Source organism: Mesoplodon mirus (assembly GCF_964341445.2).
Source record: "Mesoplodon mirus genome assembly, chromosome: 15".
In the NCBI taxonomy this organism is placed as follows: Eukaryota; Metazoa; Chordata; class Mammalia; order Artiodactyla; family Ziphiidae; genus Mesoplodon; species Mesoplodon mirus.
In genome coordinates, this window is record NC_138991.1 from 23,399,125 (window position 1) to 23,422,250 (window position 23,126).

The 23,126-nt window shown below is 46.2% G+C and overlaps 3 protein-coding genes across 4 annotated transcripts in view; 1 reads left to right on the top strand and 2 right to left on the bottom strand.

Moving 5' to 3' along the window:
* The window catches only part of CNBD2 (cyclic nucleotide binding domain containing 2), a gene marked incomplete at both ends in the record, with an annotated part of 73,055 nt that extends 61,769 nt beyond the window's left edge, over positions 1 to 11,286 (bottom strand). For both annotated transcript variants that reach the window (XM_082645053.1, XM_082645052.1), the window contains 2 exons: positions 8,307 to 8,360; positions 10,963 to 11,286. In XM_082645053.1, coding sequence (XP_082501179.1) covers positions 8,307 to 8,360; positions 10,963 to 11,286 — 378 coding nt within the window. The remainder of the gene's footprint in view (positions 1 to 8,306; positions 8,361 to 10,962) is intronic.
* A 206-nt stretch (positions 11,287 to 11,492) lies between these two features.
* SCAND1 (SCAN domain containing 1) lies at positions 11,493 to 12,283 on the top strand (the record flags this gene model as incomplete). Its single annotated transcript, XM_082645064.1, has 1 exon — positions 11,493 to 12,283. One exon carries the CDS (start codon positions 11,493 to 11,495, stop codon positions 12,030 to 12,032), a length of 540 nt encoding a protein of 179 aa, XP_082501190.1. The 3' UTR covers positions 12,033 to 12,283.
* A 1,692-nt stretch (positions 12,284 to 13,975) lies between these two features.
* Positions 13,976 to 23,126, bottom strand: part of PHF20 (PHD finger protein 20) — a 135,775-nt gene continuing 126,624 nt past the window's right edge. The window contains exons 20-21 of the mRNA XM_082645833.1: positions 21,812 to 21,995; positions 13,976 to 16,514 (exon numbers count right to left, since the gene is read on the bottom strand). Of these exons, the coding sequence (XP_082501959.1) occupies positions 16,372 to 16,514; positions 21,812 to 21,995 (327 nt within the window). The 3' untranslated portion in view covers positions 13,976 to 16,371. The remainder of the gene's footprint in view (positions 16,515 to 21,811; positions 21,996 to 23,126) is intronic.

Genomic DNA, 23,126 nt, shown 5'->3' on the forward strand with positions numbered 1-23,126 from the left:
GCACACACATTAACGAACATGTCATTCTTGTTGGCATTTGGGGCTCCAACGGGCTTAGCATGCCTCTGTCAGGGAGGAAGAAATTTTCCTCTTCTGTACCCTTTTAGGTTCTTCTGGCTGGTCTAAGAATTAAATTGACATGAGACAGATTAACAGGAGAAAATCAAACAAGTTTAATAACATGTATACTTGGGAGAGACCTGGGAAAACTGAGTAATTTGCCAAAATGGCCAAAATCCTCACCTTAAATTTCAGCTTCTTCAGCTAAAAACGAAAGAGGATGTTGGGGGTTGTGGTTTGGGACTTCAAAGGAGAGGAAGGCAATTTTACATGGAGATAGAAGAAAACAAATATTTGGTAAACAAATGTTTCCTGGGTCATGCAGAGACAATGGGACACACAATGGACTCTGATCACTAAGGTCCTGCACGTTTCCCCTACCACACTCAGCTCATAGTCTCTGCAGGTATCTCTGGCATTAGCTCTATTCTAGGCCCTTAATCTAAATTCTCTAGGCAGCTAAGGGGGAGGTAAAAAGAAAGACTTCCTGAGGTTTCTGTTTCTTAAAAATAATCAGGTTAAATTAATCTTAATGCCAAAGAGACACATTTTGGGGTGGGAAATTTTGCTCCCCTACCCCTCAGGGCTGTCCCATTGGTTGAGGGCTGCTCCTAAAGGCATTCACTCGTCAGCATTTCTGGGCTGAGCTATCCAGTGGCAGAACAAGCCCTCTGGCAAAGGTGTTCAGAGTAGGAACCCATCGTGTCAATGAAGAAACGGCAAGTGCTGAGAAGACACAGAGAGTTCAGGTCCATAGAGAAGGCCTGGGACTGAGGTCTCAGGGGAAGAGAGCTGGCAGCGCTCTGAGTCCTCCAGAGAAGGGCATGCACCTTGAAGGCAGAACCAACAACACCTTCTGTTGAACACTGGGACTGTGATGCAAGGCCTGGCTCTGGGAGCCTCCCTGGGACCACTGGCACCAAGGAGAAGCAGGGCATGGACCAGGGACACACACAGACACGCCATCTTTGTAATGCTGCAGTTGCCAAGCTCCATCTGCCGGGAAGAGGAAAAAACTAAAACAATTCACCCACACAAAACCCTTGTCCTAAGGAGCTTCACTAATGACCTTAAAGGACTTCCTGCCAGCCTGGAATTCTACTCTAGTCCCCTCTCCATGCACAACTCCAACAAATAGCTTGACCAGGAAGAACTCACTTCACTTGAAGGGAAGTTATAGTAAAAAAATAAATAGCACCAGACCTATATAAATATATTACAGAAAAGTGGGAGGGGGGGAGGCAGGGAACAAGGAAAACAAATATTAGATAAAAGGCACTCACCAAAAAAAAAAAAAGATTAACATGAAACAGATGATAATCATGAACAGCAAAGGACTCAGGGCTTAATGAATTTTAAAGCAAGAGATCAAAGCAAGGATGCTATAGTTCAAAGAAGAGATGATGAAGCAACTGGAGGAGATGGCACTGGCAGAGCTCAGGAAAGAAAGTATTAAAAAAAAACAAAAAAAACATCTCAGAAGTGAAGGTAATTTCAGAAACATCAACAAGGAAGCGAGCCTTGCTGAATATAGAGGATAAGATTGCAAAAAGCAAGTGAAGGAGTTGGACATGAACAATTAAAAGGGAACCAAGAAATAATATAGCTAACAAGTATGGAGACACAGAGGGCAAGAAAGTGGGAGGGTTAAGCACATGGGTTTCTTCAACTTTTATAGCTGTAAATCTTAAGATACCTTTAAAATCTGATAAATCTAGAAACAGATGTCTAAGCACATTTAAAGATATAAAGGGAACTAACAATAATAATTAAAACTGGATAAAGAAAAGCAGAAGTATAACAATTATCTTTTTTTTAAAGGTGTGAACTTTCTAATTTATTTTATTTATTTATTTACTTGTTTATTTATTTTGGCTGCATTGGGTCTTCGTTTCTGCATGTGGGCTTTCTCTAGTTGTGGCGAGCGGGGGCTACCCTTCGTTGCGGTGCACAGGCTTCTCATTGCGGTGGCTTCTCTTGTTGTGGAATGCGGGCTCTAGGGCACGCAGACTTCAGTAGTTGTGGCACACAGGCTTAGGTGCTCCGCAGCATGTGGGATCTTCCCGGACAAGTGATTGAACCCGTGTCCCCTGCATTGGCGGGTGGATTCTTAACCACTGCACCACCAAGGAAGTCCCAATTACTCTTTTTTTGACTTTTGAATTTTGTACTATCTATCTGTCTATCTATATGTATATACATTTCACCTATTCAAATGACTGAATCAGTTTTTAAGTAATAAAACAAAATCAGTGCAGTACAACAAGGAACACAGAGCTACTGGTAGAGCACCACAGTAAAAACAGGTTCATTGAAACTGGGATCTAGGAGGGCTGCAATTGAATAGAAATCAGTGAAAGGAGAAAAGGGCAAAAAGATGATGAAGTATCTAGGCTACCGAATTTATACTGGTTTATCAAGAATGAGACTTACTAATAATAAGAGTTAGTTACAAACATAATTACATACAGAGGGTTAGATTGAGCACCCTAGACCAGTTATCTTCTTCAGCTCATCAAAACATCAAACGATAAAAGACCTTCATCCCAAGATCAAACATATATGATAAAAAAGGTTATCAAAAAGAAGTTAATAGTCAGTAGAGAGACCACAGCAAGCCTCTTAGACTTCATAATAAAAAATTAAACACACACACACATACACACACACACACACACACATACACACACACACATACACACACAAATGGAATAGCCTGGGGCTTTTTATCCAAACTACCTCATTAGCAAGAGGAACTTGCTTCCTCTTCACCATGAGCACAGCTGGTCCCCTGGAATGATGTATGCAGTATGTGGTGTGTGTAAATGAAATTACAGGATTACTAAATCTGTTGAAAATCTGAATTTCTTGATCACTGGTAACTTATCTTAAAATTTTCTATTTAACATCTCACATTTTAAAAAATAATGCAAAATACCAAGTGTTGGCAAGGATGAGGAGAAATTGGAACCCGTGTGCATTGTTGGTGGGGATGTAAAATGGTGGAGCTGCTGTGGAAAAAATAAGGTGGTTCCTCAAAAAATTAAACATAGAATTACCATACGATCCAGCAATTCCACTTCTGGGTATGTAAGAAGATAGGGTAGGGGGTCCCCAGAGAAAGAGAACCAGGCATAGCTTTCTTGACATAAGAGACGTCATTTTTGACCTAAGACATTTTGTGATCTAAGCCTGGCCACAGGCTTGTCCTTGAACAGGTCTCAGTATTAGGCACCAGATGTAACAACAGCAAAGATTATAAATCAGTTGTAAAGATTCCCAATTCTGTTTCAGTGGTAAAGACTGGCCTGAAACACTCTACCATTACATCAACTGGAACCTAAGGGATGATGATGTTGACCTTTTCTGACCCTTTAGTGACTTCAATCAACTAAAGCTTGGACTCTGTTGACCGCCCAAACCCCTTCATGAATATGCATGTGCCCTTGGTTTAAAACTTGCCCGATTTTGCTGTTTGGGGAGACACTGCTTTGGGAAAGATCCCCAGTGGCCTCCTTACTTACTGTAAGTAATAATAAATCCTTCCTTCTCCAGATTTTTGGCTTGGTTGTGTCTTTTGGCTCGATACTCACCAAGAGGCGAACCCAGTTTTTTGGGTAACAAGTATATACTCAAAGAAATTGACCGCAGGGACTCAAAAGAGATTTCTGTACACCATGGTCCATAGCAGCTTTATAAACAATAGTCAAAAGGGAGAAACAGGGACTTCCCTGGTGGCACAGTGGTTAAGAATCCACCTGCCAATGCAGGAGGCACGGGTTCAAGCCCTGGTCCGGGAAGATCCCGCATGCCGCGGAGCAGCTAAGCCCATGCACCACAACTACTGAGCCTGCGCTCTAGAGCCCCTGAGCCATAACTACTGAAGCCCGTGCACCTAGAGCCCATGCTCCACAACAAAAGAAGCCACCGCAATGAGAAGCCCGCACGCCGCAACAAAGAGTAGCCCTTGCTCACCGCAACTAGAGAAAAGCCCAGGCACAGCAACGACGACCCAACGCAGCCATAAATAAATAAATAAATATATTAAAAAACCAAAAACGAAAGGGAGAAACAACCCAAATGTCCATTGACAAATGAATAGATAAACAAACAAAATGTGCCATATATATAGTGGAAAATTGGCCTTAAAAAGGAAGGAAATTCTGATACATGCTACAATGTGGATGGACCTTGAAAATATTAACTAAAATAAGACATAAAAGTACAAATATTGTATGAGGTACCTACAGGAGTCAAATTCATAGAGACAGTAGAATGGTGGTTACCAGGGGCTGGAAGGAGGCAGGAATGGGGAGTCATTGTTTAATGGGTTCAGAGCTTCAGTTGGAGAAGATGAAAATGTGCTGGAGATGAATGGTAGTGACAGTTACAGAGCAATGTGAATGTACTTAATGTCACTGAACTGTACACTTAAAGATGGTTAAAATGGTAAATTGTTTTTGTGTATTTTACCACAATTGTTTTTTAAGTTTTAAAAAAAAGTATGTTCCTGAGACAGAAGGGAAGGGGGCAGGGCACAACCTTGCAAAGAATGACATAGCTGTTGAGGATATGACAAAAACTGGTTAGAACTAATTAGGCCTAAGATGGCGGAAGATTCAACTTCCACTAGACCTTGAGCCTCATTATAAACTCATTGTATCACATTATCATATGCTAAATGACACACCCACAGGCACCAGTGACAGTTCTGAGGCTAACCATAAAAGGCCAAAAAGTGGGCAGTGGCCCAATTCCTGGAAATCCCCACCCCTTCCCCAAAATAGTTGGAATAATCCCCCCATTTGTTAGCCTATGAAATTACCCAGACCATAAAAACTAACCCCCCATATTTCTGGGCCACTCTTACCTTCTGAGATGGCCCACACTCTGTGGAGTGTTTCTCCCAGGGCCTCTCTCACCTTTTAAGACGAACCGCATTCTGCCTATGGAATGTGTGTCTCTGCTTTCACTTTACTATGGCTCGCTCTTGAATTCATTCCTGTGCGAGGCCAAGGACCCTCACTTGGTGGCCTGTCCCAGGAACTCACCCAAGACCTGGGACATGACCATCCTCTTGTGCCCCGTTTTCCTGCTGCATCTTTACAAAGGAAGAGGACAAAGGTGGTCTTCTCCCCCTTCTCATTTTTCCTTTGATTATAAAAATGTAGTCCACTTAATCCTTGGGGCAGATCCCTCTTCCCTGCCCACTTGTATCCTTCACAAGCATCCTAGATTAATAAATCTACTTCCTGCCTATCACTTTGCCTCTTGTTGAATTCCTTCTGCGCTGAGACGTAAAGAACCTGAGCTTCATTACGTTCTGAGCCCAGGTGTGCGGTTTCAGCTGGGAGACTGTGGGTTCGAGTACCCTCCTAAGCCAGAGATTGTGGGTCAAGTCCCATCTGAGGTGCAACTGGGTTTGAGTCCCATCTAAGGTGTGAGGTTTCGAGGTACGGTTTCATTCCCCTTCCCCTACCCTTCCTGAATGATTCTGTTTAGAAGCCATTAGTTGAGGCCAGGCATAGCAAGCATCTGTCTCGGGGTAGAGGGAGGCTGTGGTGGGGTAGCACAAGGTGCTGGAGCCCTGAGCAGGGTGAGGGGACTGGGGTGAGGGCATGGTAGTGAGGGACAGGGTTAGCGTGCAACAACAGGAGACTGGTTACATTCAGGAGGGCTGGTCAAAGAAGATCGTGAGAGCCAGGTTTCTCTCTGTCAAAGAAGGAAATTAAATGTATAGAAAGAGAGGAAACTAGAATAAACCCTGTGCTGTTGGACTGGAGTTGAATGTGTTGGTGTGAACTCATGGATTTCAATATATATAGACAGATGTAGAAATAAACAGATATAAATGTACGTGCACTTACCGTATATACATACATATATACCCTCCCTCTGTCCATGAGACAGCCTAGGAGCAGTGACCATTCCAACAGCAGTGAACAAACCCACTGCTCAAATCTTGGTTTCTAAACACCATTCTCCACTAAAAGAACAAGGGTTTCTTGGAGAAATGACTGAATCCTGAGCTGAGACAGAGAAGGTACAAGATATGCTAGAAAGTAAGAAAATACTCAAAAAATGATGGAGACGTATCAAAAGGACACAGAAGTCAGCCTGAAGGGGCTCCCACTGGTCAAATCTGAGATAATTTGAGTATCAGAATAAATAATGAATTCCAGTGGCAACCAAGATGGAGTAATCCCATTACAGCCTCTCTCCCTCATCCGTTACAACTAAAAACTCTGGACAAAATACAAACAGCAACCAACTTCAGAATCTGAAAAGCAAATAATGCCAAATGGATTTTGGGAGTGAGGGTAGTAAAAACTTGAAGAAACAACCCCAGCGGGGCTGAGTTTCCTGATTTAATGAAGGACACAAGTTACTAAACAAAATTCAATTGTATTTTTATATACTATCAAACAATTAGAAATCAAAAAATTTTAAACAATACCATTTATAGTAGCACTAAAAACATGAAATACTTAGGTATAACAAAATATGTGCAGATTCTGTATGCTGAAGATTATAAGACATTGATGTAAGAAGTTAAAGAACATCTTGGGGCTTCCCTGGTGGCGCAGTGGTTGAGAGTCCGCCTGCCGATGCAGGGGGACACGGGTTCGTGCCTCAGTCTGGGAAGATCCCACATGCAGCGGAGCGGCTGGGCCCGTGAGCCATGGCCGCTGAGCCCGCGCTTCCGGAGCCTGTGCTCCGCAACGGGAGAGGCCACAACAGTGAGAAGCCCGCGTACCACAAAAAAAAAAAGAAGTTAAAGAAATCTAAATAATACCAGACCTGGTATTAGTTCTTTTTTTAAAAAATTAATTAATTAATTTTATTTATTTTTGGCTGCACCTGGGTCTTCGTTGCTGCATGCGGACTTTTCTCTAGTTGCGGTGAGTGGGGGCTACTCTTCGTTGTGGTGCGCGGGCTTCTCAGTGCAGTGGCTTCTCTTGTTGCAGAGCACGGGCTCTAGGCACACGGGCTTCAATAGTTGTGGCACGCGGGCTCAGTAGTTGTGGCTCACGGGCTCCAGAGCGCAGGCTCAGTAGTTGTGGCGCATGGGCTTAGCTGCTCCACTGCATGTGGGATCTTCCCGGACCAGGGCTCGAACCCGTGTCTCCTGCATTGGCAGGCAGATTCTCTTAACCACCGCACCACCAGGGAAGCCCTGGTACTAGTTCTTTTACATATATTCTCTCATTGACTCTTCAGAGCCATTCTGTGTGGTAGTTATTATCCCCAGGCTCAGAAAGAGTATATGACTTACCTAAGGCCATATTATAAAAGAATTCATAGCAGGTTTGTGATAGCCCCAAGTTGGAAATAACTCAAATGTCCTTCAACGGGTGACTGGTTAAACACACCATGGTACATCCACACCATGGATTATGACTCAGCAATAAAAATGAACAAACTATTGATACACACAAAAACCTGTAAGAATCTCCAGGGAATTATTCTGAGTAAAAAAAAAAAGCCAATCCCCAAAAGTTACATACTAAATGATTCCATTTATGCAACATTCTTGAAATGAAAAAAATTAAAGAGATGGAGAATAGATTAGTGTTACCTGCGGTTGGGGATACGGCGTATGGGAAAGGAATGGGTGTAATTATAAAGCAGCAGCATGAGGGACCTTTGTGATGATCAAACATTTCTAGGTATTTATGGTGGCATCGTTGCACTAATCTACACGTGACAAAATTGCATAGGCCTACATACATACACAAATAAGTGCATATAAAACTGGTGAAAAATGAATAAACTCTGTGGATTATATCAATGTCAATTCCCTGGTTTTGATATTGTACTACAGTTATGTTACCACTGGGGAAAACTAAGTGAAGTCTCCACTCTTTTGCAATTTTCTGTGCATCTATGATTATTTCCAAATAAAAAGCTTTAAAAAAAAAAGTATCTAGGCTTCTGTTCCACAACCCCCAACAGTGTGCCATCAAAAGACAACAAAATCTCTGTCTGAAAGAGTCTGGAAATCATTATTGGAGCTCTCCTTTCACAGGCATGATCTGCAATCCACTGCTTGTCCTCTCTAATCAACATTTACTGAGTGTCAGCTGGGAAGTCAGGCCTTGTGTTGGAAGCTAAGTGATATGAGATGAATGATTTATCATCCATTCCCATGGGAGCTCCCAACCTAGTGCTAATAAAAATGTCTAATAAGATAAGAGCATTGGACAAGGAAGTCAAAAGAATTTTGTCCTCCTGGAAACACTTACTAGGTTTTTGATTTTGGACCAATCCTTTGCCTCTTGGTATCTTGGTTTCTTAACCTGCAAAATTCAGGAGAATAGAATGCACGTAAATATATATTTTAAACTTAATCTGAGCCTCCGGGTGGGTTCAAGGCTATCTGAAATTACCTGAAATTGTATGCAGAAGTATGTAAGTGCATCCTTCTTCTAGGAAGAGGTATTATTTTTTAAAAAATAGATTTTGGGGGCTTATAACTGAAACTGATTTTGGATTTACTCTCTGAGGTCCCTTCCATACTAACATTCTACAATTCTAGTAGAACTCTAAGATGTCTCCTTCTATCTCTAATGTTCTGTGATTCCAATAGGGATGGAAGAAATGGGCTAAAGCTCTAACACTCGTGATTCCCAGTACCAAGAGTCCGTTCCCTTCTGCAAGAGGACAAGGATTCAATTTTTCAACATGGAATTCTAGGCTCTTTATGATTTAACCTTTAATTGACCTTCCAACCTCAGCTCTTATCCCTTCCCCAGACCTCACCTCAGCCTGCAGTTTCCACAAAGCTTTGCTCCCATTCACTCTGTGCCTTGGTACAGACAGTGCCTTCTACCTGGAATGCCCCTAACTCCACCCTTTTTCTTCTTGAGTCTAAGCTTAAAGGTCCCCTCCTGAGTGAAGACTTCCAGGACCCCTCATCCTTACAGCAGGGTTTGGTGGGCTCCCTTAGCCCTGGATACCGACTGCCTATTACCACACAGGAAATAGGAATGTTGGTTCACTCAAGGCAGCAATCCCAACTGCCAAGGGGCCTGGCAGAGGAAGGGAAGGTTTGAAGCTGGTAGGTATGACAAACTCTAGGCCCCTGTTTTCCCACCTTTGAAAAGAAAATAGGGAAAAATATTGGCTCTAAGGAAAACGACAACCTGAGAGCAATAGTAAATGAACTCTTCTGAATGTTAATGTAACACGAAACAACATTCTGTTTCAGAGAACAATAGGGAACGGTGGGTGGGGATTGAGCCTGACCGGAACAGAGTATCTGTCTAAAAGAAGGAGACTCAGCTCCAGCTAATTGTTAACTGGCAGGAATGGGGGTGGGTCCGGTGCAGCCAGCTTGTCCACTTCTTCAAGAAAAACTGGAAATCCAGATTTGCACGTGAAATCTCAATTTTTACACATTACTAACGAAAAACATTAAAGACCTATTGTGATGACTTTCAAGGTTTTCAGGCTGTGGAAACTGTTCTGTGAGGATCTACTTCAACCCATTTACAAGAGCACATCCTATGCGGGAGGCAAGTTTTATATCAGGGCCACTGGTGTGTTGATGGCTGTACAAGAGGCCCACTCATTCTGCACAGAAATCAAAGGTACTGCAAGGGTTATACAAAATCTTCATAAGGGACCCCTGTCTCTCCCTTCGTTTCCCAGTCTGTAAAATACATACAAAACATATTTGTGAGCCAGCTGTCAAAGAGTATCAATTACCAAAGGGCTGTCAGAGCTACATGCCTACCTGCATCATCGCACTGAATTCTCATAACCACTAATGAGGTTAGTTCTAATACATCCACATTTTGCAGATCATTAAACTGTAGCTCAGAGACAGCAATTTACTTAATGAAGACAAACATTTAAAAAGCCCTTTCTCTTCCCTGGTGGCACAGTGGTTGAGAATCCGCCTGCCGATGCAGGGGACACGGGTTCGTGCCCCGGTCCGGGAAGATCCCACATGCCGCGGAGCGGCTGGGCCCATGAGCCATGGCCGCTGAACCTGCTCGTCCGGAGCCTGTGCTCCGCAACGGGAGAGGCCACAACAGTGAGAGGCCCCCATACCGCAAAAAAAAAATAAAAAAATAAAAAAAAAATAAAAAGCCCTTTCTTTCCAAAGTCTTCACTATTTAATCCTCTCAGCAACTCTGGCCTAAGGCAAATGAACCCTTCGGGGATTCCAAGGCAGCCTGACTCCAATAGGGTAGCACAGTTTTACCGTTCAACGTATGTATAATGAAAACCATATACGTAAGGTAAAATTTTCTAGTAGCCACATTTAAAAGTAAATGACACACGTGAAATTAATTTTAATGATATATTTTATTTGACCCAATATATGCAAAATACTGCCAATCCAACATGTAACCCATATAAAAAATTATTGAGATATTTACCTTTTTTTTTTTCATACTAAGTCCTGGCTGTATTTTACATTACATCACGTCCCAATTCCCACTAGCCACATGTCAAGGGCTCAGTAAGCATATGGGGCTAGTGGCCACTATATGAGGCTACGCATTTAGTCTATTTAGTAATCCTGAAATTAAAAGCAAAACCCACAGAGCCACCTGTCCCTTGGTTTCAGAGGCCACGCCAAAATAAAAAAATCGTAATGGCAAAAAGTTCTTGAGCGTTTACTTTGTGCCATGAAAAGGGCAACTTTTACTACGTGTGTTGAAGATCTTACACACGTTATCTTGTGTCTTCCTCGCCACAAGGCGGGTGTACTGCCCTCTTCTTTTGAGTGAGCGAGAGAACTTTCCGGAGTTGGGCCCTCCTCCAGAGCCCGACCGCCGTCCCGCTCCCGCCACCCGCCGGGCGCCAGCCTCCGGGAGCCATTGGTTCTCCATCATCCTAATCAGGGTCAAGTAAGGAGGCGCGCACGCAGGGGCAGACGTAGGTCACCTGCAAGCCGAAGCGATCGAGGCTGATAGGGACCCTTCTGGGCCCCTTCTCCTTAGGCTTGGGCTTGCGCTTGGGCTTGAGCGGCGGCTCCGGCACCGACTCCTCCTCCGACCCCTCCTCTGGCTCCTCCTCCGACTCTTCGACTTCTCCTCCTCCTTGAACTGGTGCTCGGAGGCGCCACCAGCCGGAGCCAGCCATTGCACGCTTCGGCTGGCCGGCGGGCCGGCGGTACCACAGCCTCCTACCGGGACTCAGGAACGCGAGGGGCGTCGCTTCCGGGAGCCCGGACTCAGCTTCCGGACGCTCGCGCGCCGAGCTCACCATAGAGAAGCCAGCCGGGACGCCCACTTCCGCCTGCCCCAGACGTTTTGCTGGCGCTGGTAGGCTTGGGGCCCCCACCGCCCCTCTCCCTCAGGGTCGCTCGGGCTCCGCCCTTTAGCGGAAACGTCTCCCTCTTCACCCCGCCCCCTCGCAGACGCAGTGCTGCGCCCACAGCTGCCGGACAAAGAGTGACGTCCAGAGCTGGAGTCATGGCGGCGAGTGAGCAGAGCTTGGCAGTAACCGAGAGCCTCGCGCCGCTGTCGGGAAAAGAGGAAGGGGCCGGCCTGAGCTCAGGCCTGGAGCGTAATTCCACGAGCTTCTCCTCGACTCCTGAGACCCCACCGCCTGCCCCCGAATCGTCCAGCCTCAACGCCGCGGTCCCCGAAGCGAATCCTACGTTTCCCGCGGCGGCGGCCGCCGCCCTGGAGCTGCCCCTCGGGCCCGCACCCCTGGCCTCCGCGCCGTTTGCCGAAGCCGCTCCGCGATCCCCCCCAGGCCCTGGCGGCTCGCGGCCCGGCCCGGAGACGTTCCGCCAGCGATTCCGGCAGTTCCGCTACCAGGACGCGGCAGGCCCTCGGGAGGCGTTCCGACAGCTGCGGGAGCTCTCCCGCCAGTGGCTGCGGCCCGACATCCGTACGAAGGAGCAGATCGTGGAGATGCTGGTGCAGGAGCAGCTGCTCGCCATCCTGCCTGAGGCAGCGCGGGCCCGGCGGCTTCGCCGCCGCACGGACGTGCGCATCACCGGCTGAGCGGCAGAGCTGCGGGCGGCCCGGCCCGGGCGCTTTCTGGACTAGAGCCATGATCAGATCCGAGGCCCTGAGCCTGGCTCCCCATTACGCGTTAATGAAAAATGAGTTTTGGCAGTTCCTGCAGTCTCGTGTGTCCTTTTCGTTCGTGCTTTACTGTGCTTATTTTCCCGAGCCTATTTCCAACCTCCTTTCTGGCTGGTGGCGAAACCAGGTTGGGAGCCCATGAGAATAAATCCTTTGTTTCTCATTCACTTGGCCATCGTTGGCTTTTGTGGGATCATTATGTGTTGGTTAGGCCTGGGCCGCCACATCTGGGAAATTTTTTTTTCCTGCGCGTTCCCCAGCGCCCCACTTGGGTTTCCTTTGTTTTGTGGAGTCTATGTAATGAGGGCTCCAGCAGCCTGTGTTCCATCGTCGCCCCTACCTCTTACTAGCTAGAATTTGAGCTTGTTTTCCTACCTAAGAGATCACAGTGTTCTGTTGTCTTGTAGATGGCGGTGGGTTGTGCCGGCAAATAGCTGGCTCTACTAGGTGCTTATTTAACTGGCTACTGCTATACCAATACTGCCACCAACTTGCTCCATCTGCCTGCCCTTTGGGCACAGACTTCCCCAAAGGCCCAAGTTATAGGGCTATTTTAGCAAGTGTTTAGTGCAGGTGTTTACAGAGATAGTCTAGTTCTTGTTTGTGAGCTCTGGTTTAAGCCTCCATACCAAATTTTAAGGCTTTTGAAAGATTTAAGGAGCATATCTGGTGTGAACTAATGGATTGCTACTCACTTTAATGTCTCCCCAACTGCCTCCCTTAACTTTTTTAATAAGCATAATTGTTTAGGAAGGGAGGGAGCAATGTGGCAAGTAATAGGGAAGCTCTGCAGTATAACCTTAGAGCCTACTCCATTCCTTGAGTCTTCCGCACACCCAGGAAGGAGCTGATTGGGGTTCATAGGCCATTTGGCTTGCCCTCAGAAGGGTCCTAATTGCAGTGGGTGCCATCTTTTAATATAAGGAAGGCCAGACCTATTTTCCCTGCACTGCTTTCAACAATCAAAAATTGAATAGTCCAGCAGCTCACATCACAAAGCATGAGCCAGACTGGGCTAGAGGGTGGTGTGGGGCATTTTACTTTTGAATATTAAAGACACTTAAATGAATTCAAAAGTATTTTGCATACTTCCTTGAGATTTTGGATTTAAGCCTGCATCTGCCTCCCTGCAGAAGATACATCTATTTAGAATGTAAAAGCAGACTTCCTTTAAAAGGTAATGTTTATAGAAAATTAATGCACATTAAAAACAGGGTAGATGGGACTTCCCTGGTGGTGCAGTGGTTAATAAGAATCTGCCTGCCGGGCTTCCCTGGTGGCGCAGTGGTTGAGAGTCCGCCTGCTAATGCAGGGGACATGGGTTCGTGCCCCGGCCCGGGAAGATCCCACATGCCACGGAGTGGCTGGGCCCGTGAGCCATGGCCGCTGAGCCTGCGCGTCCGAAGCCTGTGCTCCGCAACGGGAGAGGCCACAACAGTGAGAGGCCCGCATACCGAAAAAAAAAAAAAAAAAAAAAAAAATCGAATCTGCCTGCCAATGCAGGAGAGAGGTTCAAGCCCTGCTCCGGGAAGATCCCACATGCCACGGAGCAACTACGCCCGTGCATCACAGCTACTAAGCCTGCACTCTGGAGCCCGCGAGCCACAACTACTGAGCCTGTGTGCCACAACTACTGAAGACTGCATGCCTAGAGCCCACGCTCCGCAACAAGAGAAGCCACTGCAATGAGAAGCCTGTGCACCGCAACAAAGAGGAGCCCCCGCTCACCACAACTAGAGAAAGCCTGCGCACAGCAAAGAAGACCCAATGCAGCTAAAAATAAATATAAAAAGAAAAATAAATTTATATTAAAAAAATAGGGTAGATAACTATATAACAAACGACTGAAACGTAGCAACAAAAACCTGTTTTATTTTTTTCCAAATACAGATACAGAAGTTTGCATGTTTTGCAAATATTGCTTCAAAGCAACATTTCTATATACAGCGCCTTCTGTTCTAATAGCGCGTAAACATAGATATGTATCCACAGTGCAATGTTGGCTCATCAAGGGTCCACCTTGCATACACTCATCACTTAAAACAAAATGATTAGTCAAACCAGAACTGTTTTTGTCAAGGCAATTTTTTTTAATAGGTGGATAGTTTTTCTCAAAAGAAAACTTAGGTAGTGTACATATTTCTAAATGGTAACAGTAATATTTGCAAATAACAGTTTCCAGTGCTCCAGCCTGGGGTTAATTCAACTTGACCCAGGAATTGGGGATGGAGCCCCTCAACATGGCTTTAAATTAGGGAAGCACACTGGGGTTATCAGAACTTGGAGTCACCCCCTGCTTCCCTAAGGACAAAGGTCACAATGAGTGAAATGGGATTATTTCCTTTACAAAAAGCATACAGTAAACTCAATAATGGCCACTTGGCAAAATTAGGGTAACTCAGTTTCTTCTTTCATCTTGAAAAAGACATGAGATTGACTCCCTTAAAGTTACAGCTTCCCCAGAAGTTATGCTCAAATGTGTTTTCAGGAAAGAAAAATCAGTAATCTAATAAGTCACCATACCTCACAGTTGTGGCTACAGAAAATAATCCTGTTTCTTCCCCTTTCAGACAAGCTTCACACAGTTCTTATAATGTGGCTGTCTGATAAATTATGCAAAACACAGATGCCATGCATACTCCTTGAGCGTTTCTTCCCACACCAGAAACACCAATATTAGCAATGGGAAACAACCTCTTACAGAGGAATTGTGTCAGCTTTATTACAGATGTCATAGCCACATGTATTCCCTCTGATGGATGAGCTACAGTAGGTCAACTTGTCCTAAATTCATTTTATATCAAATGGTGAGTTAAATTACTAGACAAAGCATACCCTGAAACAGATCTTGGTACAGAGGGCTTTGTGACCGCAATGACCTGTACCTTAAAGCCTAACCATCCCAAAGGTCACTGGAGATACTGTCATTGCTATTGAGATATTGGCTACTTCACGTTTACATAGTAAATATTTGCAGCATATAACATTACAGATTCATAAACCCATAATTAACTTGTGAGTGTTAATGGATAGATGTGCTTTGATTTTTGCCTTTAGTGACAGGAAAACTGAATGGTAAAACGGGTCACTCCTCAAAGCATGGAACATTTTCTTTAACTTTGCCTAGTAAGGAAAAACAAAACAATTACACGTGGAACCGTAACCTGGAAGAGTAACAAATATTGTCTCAGAAGGTACAAACTGTACCTGGACTTTAAGCAGCATAATCACCTTGATCTCACAAAATAATACGAACAGGAAATTTAAAGTGTTAAAGTATATTAAAACAATTCTGAAAATGCCAACTACTGAACATATACCCTTCGGGGAAGGAGAAAAGCGGCAGCAGATGTAGAATCTGGTTTGTTTACAACAATACAAAGTAAGGTAATTCCCCAAACCACATTCTTTGTAACAAATCTTTACAGTGAGAGTTCAAATTTGGGGGAACCATTTTTTGGACATTAAATAGAACTGGTAAGCTGTCAAGAAGTGGGTAGAAAATGCTGTCCTTTGGGTTCCAGACCCTTCCTGCTTCGGTTTGGAATTCCTCCTAGATTCTTATTACAGTGAGATTCTAGTTCTTCCACAGGCTGTATGGGTTCTGCTACAAAAGACATAACCCAGCCAATTCTGGGGTGAAAGCGTACAAAACTTGTCCCCGGTACCATGAAGTCATGCACGAGAGGTGGTGAGAAAGCGAAGAGTTCTAAGGAGGCGGGGCGGCCAAGGCCTCTGCTCCCTCCCAACCTCCACAGAAGGGTGAGGTCACGACATTCCCACGAAGCTGGAAAAATGAAAATGATGCCTGCTGCCTAAATCCATGCCAGGCAGAAAACCAGAAGGCTTGGCATGTGCCCCAACCTGACAGAAAAGTCAATTAAATAAGCTGCAAGTTGAATTTACAACTGTTTCCGACTAAACTTTTTTGGCTCTCATTCCATTTATCATCAGTGGCACGATTTCAAGTGAAGTTTGTGCAAAAAGACTCACTCTCCATTCAACAATGTGCACAGAAGAAGGGAATCCCAAGAGTCTATTTGCTACCTTCTTGGTAGGCTTCGAGATCAGAGTGCCCTCCCTTCCAGCAGCCAAAACGGCCTCTTTGTCCAAGTCCATCACACCCCTGCCCAGATCCCTGAAGTCAGTCGGTGTCACGTGCATTCAGCATGCTAGGTTTATTTATTTAAATATGTGAAGCTCCTCCTGCAGGTGCCCCAGGATTGTGCCCCCAATTAGTGTGGGGTGCCCAGTTTCATGTTGAGCAGCAGAGTGCGATCTGTTGCACCTTGCCCAGGTCTGTCAGCAGCTGCTTGATGCAATGCTTGAGCTGCGGAAGCCTGGCCAGAGGCTCCGGGGGCTCCAGCTCCCCAGTGTAGTCCAGCCAGCTCTCCAACACTGTAGGCAGAAGAGAGAAGACCCGGTGAGTTCTCAATACTTGATCTGCAAGAATGTCAGCAAAAATTTCAGCACTTTATCCCACTCATGGGGGGCGGGGAGGGAGGGCCATTTCAGGCAACACTGACTCATCACCCTCTCTGCAAAGTATTACTCCCAGAACAAAGCTCAAATGCTGTAGAGCAGTGCAGTCCAACAGAACTTTCTGCAATGACAGAAATGGGCTATGTCTGTGTTGTCTAATATAGCCACTAGCCATATGTAGCTACTGAGTACTTAAAACGTGGCTAGGGCAACTGAGGAACTGAATTTAAACTTTATTCCATTTTAATTAATTTAAATAGCCACACATAGCTAGTGACTACTGCATTCGTGCAGCTCTACAGTCTAGCTGGCTTGGAAGGACCCACCTTTCTCAGTGTTACCGCCCCATCTTTATAAGGCTTTCCCATGTTGAAAATCAGAGAGCCTGGTGTTTTAGCCTTCTGTTAAGAAAAATGAGAATCTAAAGGGACTTGAAAAGGTCTATTTTTGTCTCCATAAATTCTGATCTGCTTCATATTGATTCCTATCATCAGTAGCACAGAACACTCCGATTTTATTTTCTAAGTACTTAATGTAAAATGTCCAAGTACTAACAAACTTGACTACAATTAGTTCAATATCTAAAAAGCTGTCTTGCTTCTGAGAGCAGAAATTTCTCTATAGAAAGATATTTGTTCTTCCCCAGCCACTCCCTTAAGCTCTGGCATTTGGGGAGGGGCCATTCCGGAGCCCTGCACCTCTGACAAGAGCCAGCCCCTCCAGGTAGGCCCTGTGCTTAACCTGGTCTGCCCGTAGCCTTTCTAGTCCGTGTACCAAGCTCTACTGAGCACCATCTGGACCCTGGAGCCAGAGTGCAGAAAGAGGGAGACCACGCAGCGCCTGTTCCTCAAGCAGCCCGCAGCCTCATACACAATCCTCGGCCTTCCTCAGACCAGCCCTCCATCTTCCTTCCCACCTTTCTAAATCCTTTGTTCCCTGCAAGTTACTTCTCAGGGAAGCCTTCCCCAACTCTACAATCTGAATCTGGTCCCTGTGTCACAGGTGCTACGCTATCACTTGCTCTCCTTTGGAGCACTTATCCTGGTTTGTAATTAAACATAACGGGATGATTTAATTAATATCTGTCTCTAACATAAGATCAAGCTCCATGAGAGCAGAGGCAGAGTCTGCCTTACTCACCATTATATCCCTAACACTCAACTATGCCTGGTACATAGCAGGTTCTCAACAGAGGCAGTGAGAGAATGCAGGAACAGCCCAGCGATATGCCCCACTGAATGCTCGGGCTCCTCAGAGTTCACCTTCCTCCATTAGGTTTCTTGTTGGCACTCGGGGGTTCCAAGGAGGAGGAACCTTCCCTCCTCCTGATCCCAACAAGTACAAGGACTTGAAAATAAGAAATATAAAACTGACTTCTCAGACGGAACTTGAAAACCAAGAGTAAAGGATCAAAGTTAAATGACAGTGACCAGTGACCTCCTGAGCAAGAAAAACTCCATAGTGACCAGTTTCAATACAACAGTAAGTCTTATTAAAAAAAAAAAAAAAGAAAGAAAAAGAAGTCCATAGACTAGAGAGAGACAGGAACTGCTCAGCTAAAGAGCACAAGAGTAAATGGAGGGGGGACTTCCCTGGTGGTCCAGTGGTTAAGACTCCACGCTCCCAATGCAGGGGACCCAGGTTTGATCCCTGATCAGGGAACTAGATCCCACATGCCGCAACTAAAGATCCCACACGTGGCAACGAAGATCCCAAAGACCTGGCATGCATGCATAAATAAATCGTTTTTTTTTAAAAAGAGTAGGGGCTTCCCTGGTGGCGCAGTGGTTGAGAGTCCGCCTGCCCATGCAAGGGACACGGGTTCGTGCCCCGGTCCGGGAGGGTCCCGCATGCCGCGGAGCGGCTGGGCCCGTGAGCCGTGGCCGCTGAGCCTGCACGTCCGGAGCCTGTGCTCCGCAATGGGAGAGGCCACAACAGTGAGAGGCCCGCGTACCGCAAAAAAAAAAAAAAATTAAAAAATAAAATAAAAAAAGAGTAAATGGAGAAAAGACTCCAAGTTAATGCTGTAAGAGCCCATGTGGGTGAGTCTAAGGCAGTCAAGGCTGGCTGGGTTGATTCCAAGAGAAAATGTCAGTCAGTCTGTCCTGGGCAAGATGATCCTACAATTGCTGAGAGGTCCCTCTTAAAGCTACTGGAACTACCTCAGATCTGGTTCGGGCTCACCCAAGACGTCCCCCAACACCATGGTGACCCAGCAGGCACGCACAGGGAGAAAGAGCATCAGTGAGTGTGCAGACTAGAAGAGTCTAGGCCACTCATCGTGTCTGAACTTGGTTAAGAGGAGTGTTTGGAGCCCCTAAGGTGGAAGTCTTCTCTCTAGCAGGAACGAAGAAGACCAGACCCAGAACTGTGGGAGCCAAAGGCACCTCCTCTGGACCCCAGCATCCAGCAAGCCAGCCTTCTCTCCACACCAGGTGCTGGACCATCACCCCAAGTTTCTCTTTTAAGGAAGCTCAACAGCTTCTCAACAGTATCATGATTCCAAGAATGGAAGCAGGTTATAAAGGTAAAGTTTCATTTCAAATACACTCCCCCAGACCATCTAGATAGAGGTCAATGCTCACTAAGGTAACATTTAAAAAGAAAAATCTTTCTAATGCTAAAAGATTCAGTATTTTCATGGTCATTAAATCTTTTAGTTTTATAAGACTGTTCACACAACTACGTAAGTTATTAAATAATGGTTAATACTGAAACAATGACTTTTTTTTTTTTTTTTTTTTGCGTTACGCGGGCCTCTCACTGCTGTGGCCTCTCCCGTGGCGGAGCACAGGCTCCGGACGCGCAGGCTCAGCGGCCACGGCTCACGGGCCCAGCCGCTCCGCGGCATGTGGGATCTTCCTGGACCGGGGCACGAACCCGTGTCCCCTGCATCGGCAGGCGGACTCTCAACCACTGTGCCACCAGGAAAGCTCAACAATGACATTTTTAAAAGTCAATACAATAGCTTATCAGACTTTTTAAAAAGGAATATTGTATCCAAATTCCTATAAAAGTTCAGTTTATCTTGATGGTATTTAGATGAAATGAAGATAGTAGAAGTAAAATGGGATTCTGATGAATCTTAATTAAATACAATGCAAACTCTGTTTACCTGAATAAAATCTTTAAACTTTATAATTGATTTTCATGCTTCCAGTACCTCTCGGGGCCTGGAATATCAGAACAAGAACAGAGTATGTGGCCCCAGATGAGCAGGACACAGCAGTCCTCTGGAAGGCCAGAGAAGGGAGCCCAGGCTTATCATCCTGGCCACACTGACCACTCAGTGAACTCAGGGCTGGAGCAGCCCAAGCTTGGGACTTCCCTGGTGGTCCAGTTAAAGAATCTGCCTTCCAATGCAGGGGATGTGGGTTTGATCCCTGGTTGGGGAACTAAGATCCCACATGCCTCGGGGCAACTAAGCCCGCACGCCTCAACTGGAGAGCCCACATGCCACAAACTACAGAGCCCACGCGCTCTGGAGCCCATGTGCCACAGCTAGAGAAAGAGAAGCCCACATGCCGCAACAAAAGATCCCGCATGCCGCCATGAAGATCCCGCGTGCCGCAACTAAGACCCAACGCGGCCAAAAATAAAATAGAAGGAAGGGAGGGAGGGAGGGAGGGAGGGAGGAAGGAAGGAAGAAAGAAGGCTCTGACTTCTCCCCTAGGGGCAGGTTCCTTTGGCAACAACAGAACCTTCACCCTGTTTCCATGGTGCTAAGCCTCTTCTCAGGGACCCAGAGCCAATTCTACCGCCACTGTCTGAAACTACAATTTTCAGTCTGGCATTCGATCCTCTTTCAGCTTTCTTTTTTTTTTTTTTTTTTTTTTTTTTGCTGTACGCGGGCCTCTCACTGCTGTGGCCTCTCCCGCTGCGGAGCACAGGCTCCGGACACACAGGCCCCGCGGCCATGGCTCGCGGGCCCAGCCGCTCCGCGGCATGTGGGATCCTCCGGGATCGGGGCACGAACCCGTGTCCCCTGCATCGGCAGGCGGACTCTCAACCACTGCGCCACCAGGGAAGCCCTCTTTCAGCTTTCTAATAGCACGGTTTTTCACAGACCTGGCATCAGCTACAGTTCTAAGGAGCCCAAGGAAACCTTTCAGGAGTGAAAGAGAGACAGAAACACTCCGCCTTCCAGAAATGCCCTCACAATGGACCCTGGACTGGCCTCCCATTCCTGGTTCCGCAGGTTTGCCTCCGGGGCAGGAAAGAAAACATGAGGGCATGTTAGGCTCTCGTCCTCGCACTGTCCTCCAACAGGGCCAACCCCTTCCCAGTCGAGCCAGTCCTCTTATCATCCACCCTCAGTCACCCCCCCTGTAGCAGAAAACATCACTCTCTTCAGGGCTCCGCTTCAGTCCCAGGAGCTCCAGGAAGCCTTCCTGTTATCACTTCCCCTCACAGCAGCTCTCCTCCCCTGGCCCGGCTTCAGCCATACCTTGTGACCCTCGCTTACATAACACATGGCATTTTTCTTCTGAGTTATTTCATCCCCAATTACAGTAATAACAGCCTGGCTGTACTCAGAATCCTCAAATAGAACATTTATTTCTTAATCAGTCTCCTTTCTAAGGATGAAAACAAGTAATTAGGAAATAAGAGAATAAGACAACAAACAATCAAGAAGGAAGTTTGTCTTCAAAAAGCAAACTGACAACATCCTGGGGATCAAGAGTTCAGTCCTCCAAGCCCATTTGTTACCACTAACATCTGGGACAAATACCCAGGGGCTACATAAATGACTTAGTCAAGTTCTTAAATCTCTACTGATAAAGAGGAGAAGGCTTCATATTAGATTTTAAGAAAGGCTGAAATAAAAGGTGTTTTCAGATCAATCCTCAGGCATCCTAAAAGCTCAAATAGGCCAAAGTTTCAATTTCCCCCAGACCTGGCTTAGCAAAGATCTGCTCAGATCACACATTCCCGCAGGCAGAGTCCAGCTGCTCTTCTGCACACTCTCCTTGGCAGAAGGGACTGGGAAAGTGAGGCAAGGACCCCTGACATCGCACAAACCTGAGAAGTACCCGATCAATACTAAAAGTAAGGCTCTGCCATCTTGAGGGGAGAATGAAGGTGGTGAGACTAACGGAAAGGAGGCAAGAACACAGCTGTGCCTGGAGAGCAGATCAGGGGTTCAGAAAGCAGCTCATCCCGGCGGATCCACAGTGCCTGCCAAGTGCAGGGAGCCAAGGAGGGAGCCCTACCGTCCAGCTCCTTCTCAATGGAGTCCATCCTATGCGTGACTTCGTCCTGAAGAGACTCCACATGCGTCAGCAGGTTAAACTGCCACTGCTGCTGGGAGCTCAGCAGCCCCTCTCCGCCTCTGTCCAGCAGCTTCCGAGCGGGGGCTTCCTCAGGTAGGACCTTTCTGGAGACATATTCCTTCACCTGGGGATGCAACAACATTGAAGTTACTGCATGGAGACAGCTCCCAGCCCCTTTTCCGACCAGCCAGTGTCCACAACCCTTTGAAAACCCAGTTGCAGTTTGAATATCCCAACTCTCTACCTCCCTTCCCCATTCCTCCCCTCTCGGGCACTGGGCAGAAGCATGCCTGCTGTACCAATAACAACCACCTTAGAGCAGCACAGACCTCTGGCTCAGAGGATCCCACAGCTGCTTCCCAAAGAATGGCCCAATGTCCTAGGCCTGAAGTAGGCCTCACAGAAGGGCTCCCAGAAACCTGAGATCAGAATATGGCAGGGCGAGTATAGACAGGGGTTAGTATGTGGATGTCAGACAAACTAGCTTTAAGTCCTAGCTCCATGTCTTGCTGAACGCATGTATCTGGATGAGTTACTTCACCTCTCTGGGCCTCTGTTCCCTCATGGGAAAGAAGGAAGTAGTAAATCCTACTTTAAAGGTTCATGAGGATGAAATAGGATAATGTTTATAAAACACAGTGCCGGCCTACGGTCAGCCTGCTATCAATGAAAGAGATTTTTAACCCCAGCTGCCTTGTTTAGGCCCAGTATTTCCTGATTTTTTCATGATGTGCCAGACACCTCTAGTCAATTTGCCTAGTCTGCATGACCATAAACCTTTTCTGGGGTTTGTGACCGCAACCTTTCATTCACTCATTTGAAATGAAACAGGTTCTACTTAACATTTATTTAGGGATGACTATGTGCAAAGCCATGTTCTGAGAGCTTTTCACAGATATGCTGCACAGTAACTGAGAGGGCACTGCCACTGGCTCCACTCGACAGCGGGTAAGGAGACACGTCTGAAGAGGTGAAGTGACCTGCTCAGAATCACACAGCAAGTGGCTGAGCCCAGACTTGAAACTGGGTCTGTCTCCAAAGACCATGTCCTCACCAGCCTCATCCAGCACTGTTTAGACCCTGGCAAGGATACAGGCTGAACGAGGTATAATGCCCACCCTTGAGGGGCTTCTAACCTAGGATGCTCCCTCTCGGCAAGATGCAGCAGTGGACTTATGCTGGTGATACCATCCCACAAAATGAAGTCTGTGAAAGTAAGTATGACAAGGGTGGAGAAGCTCTCAAATCACACAAA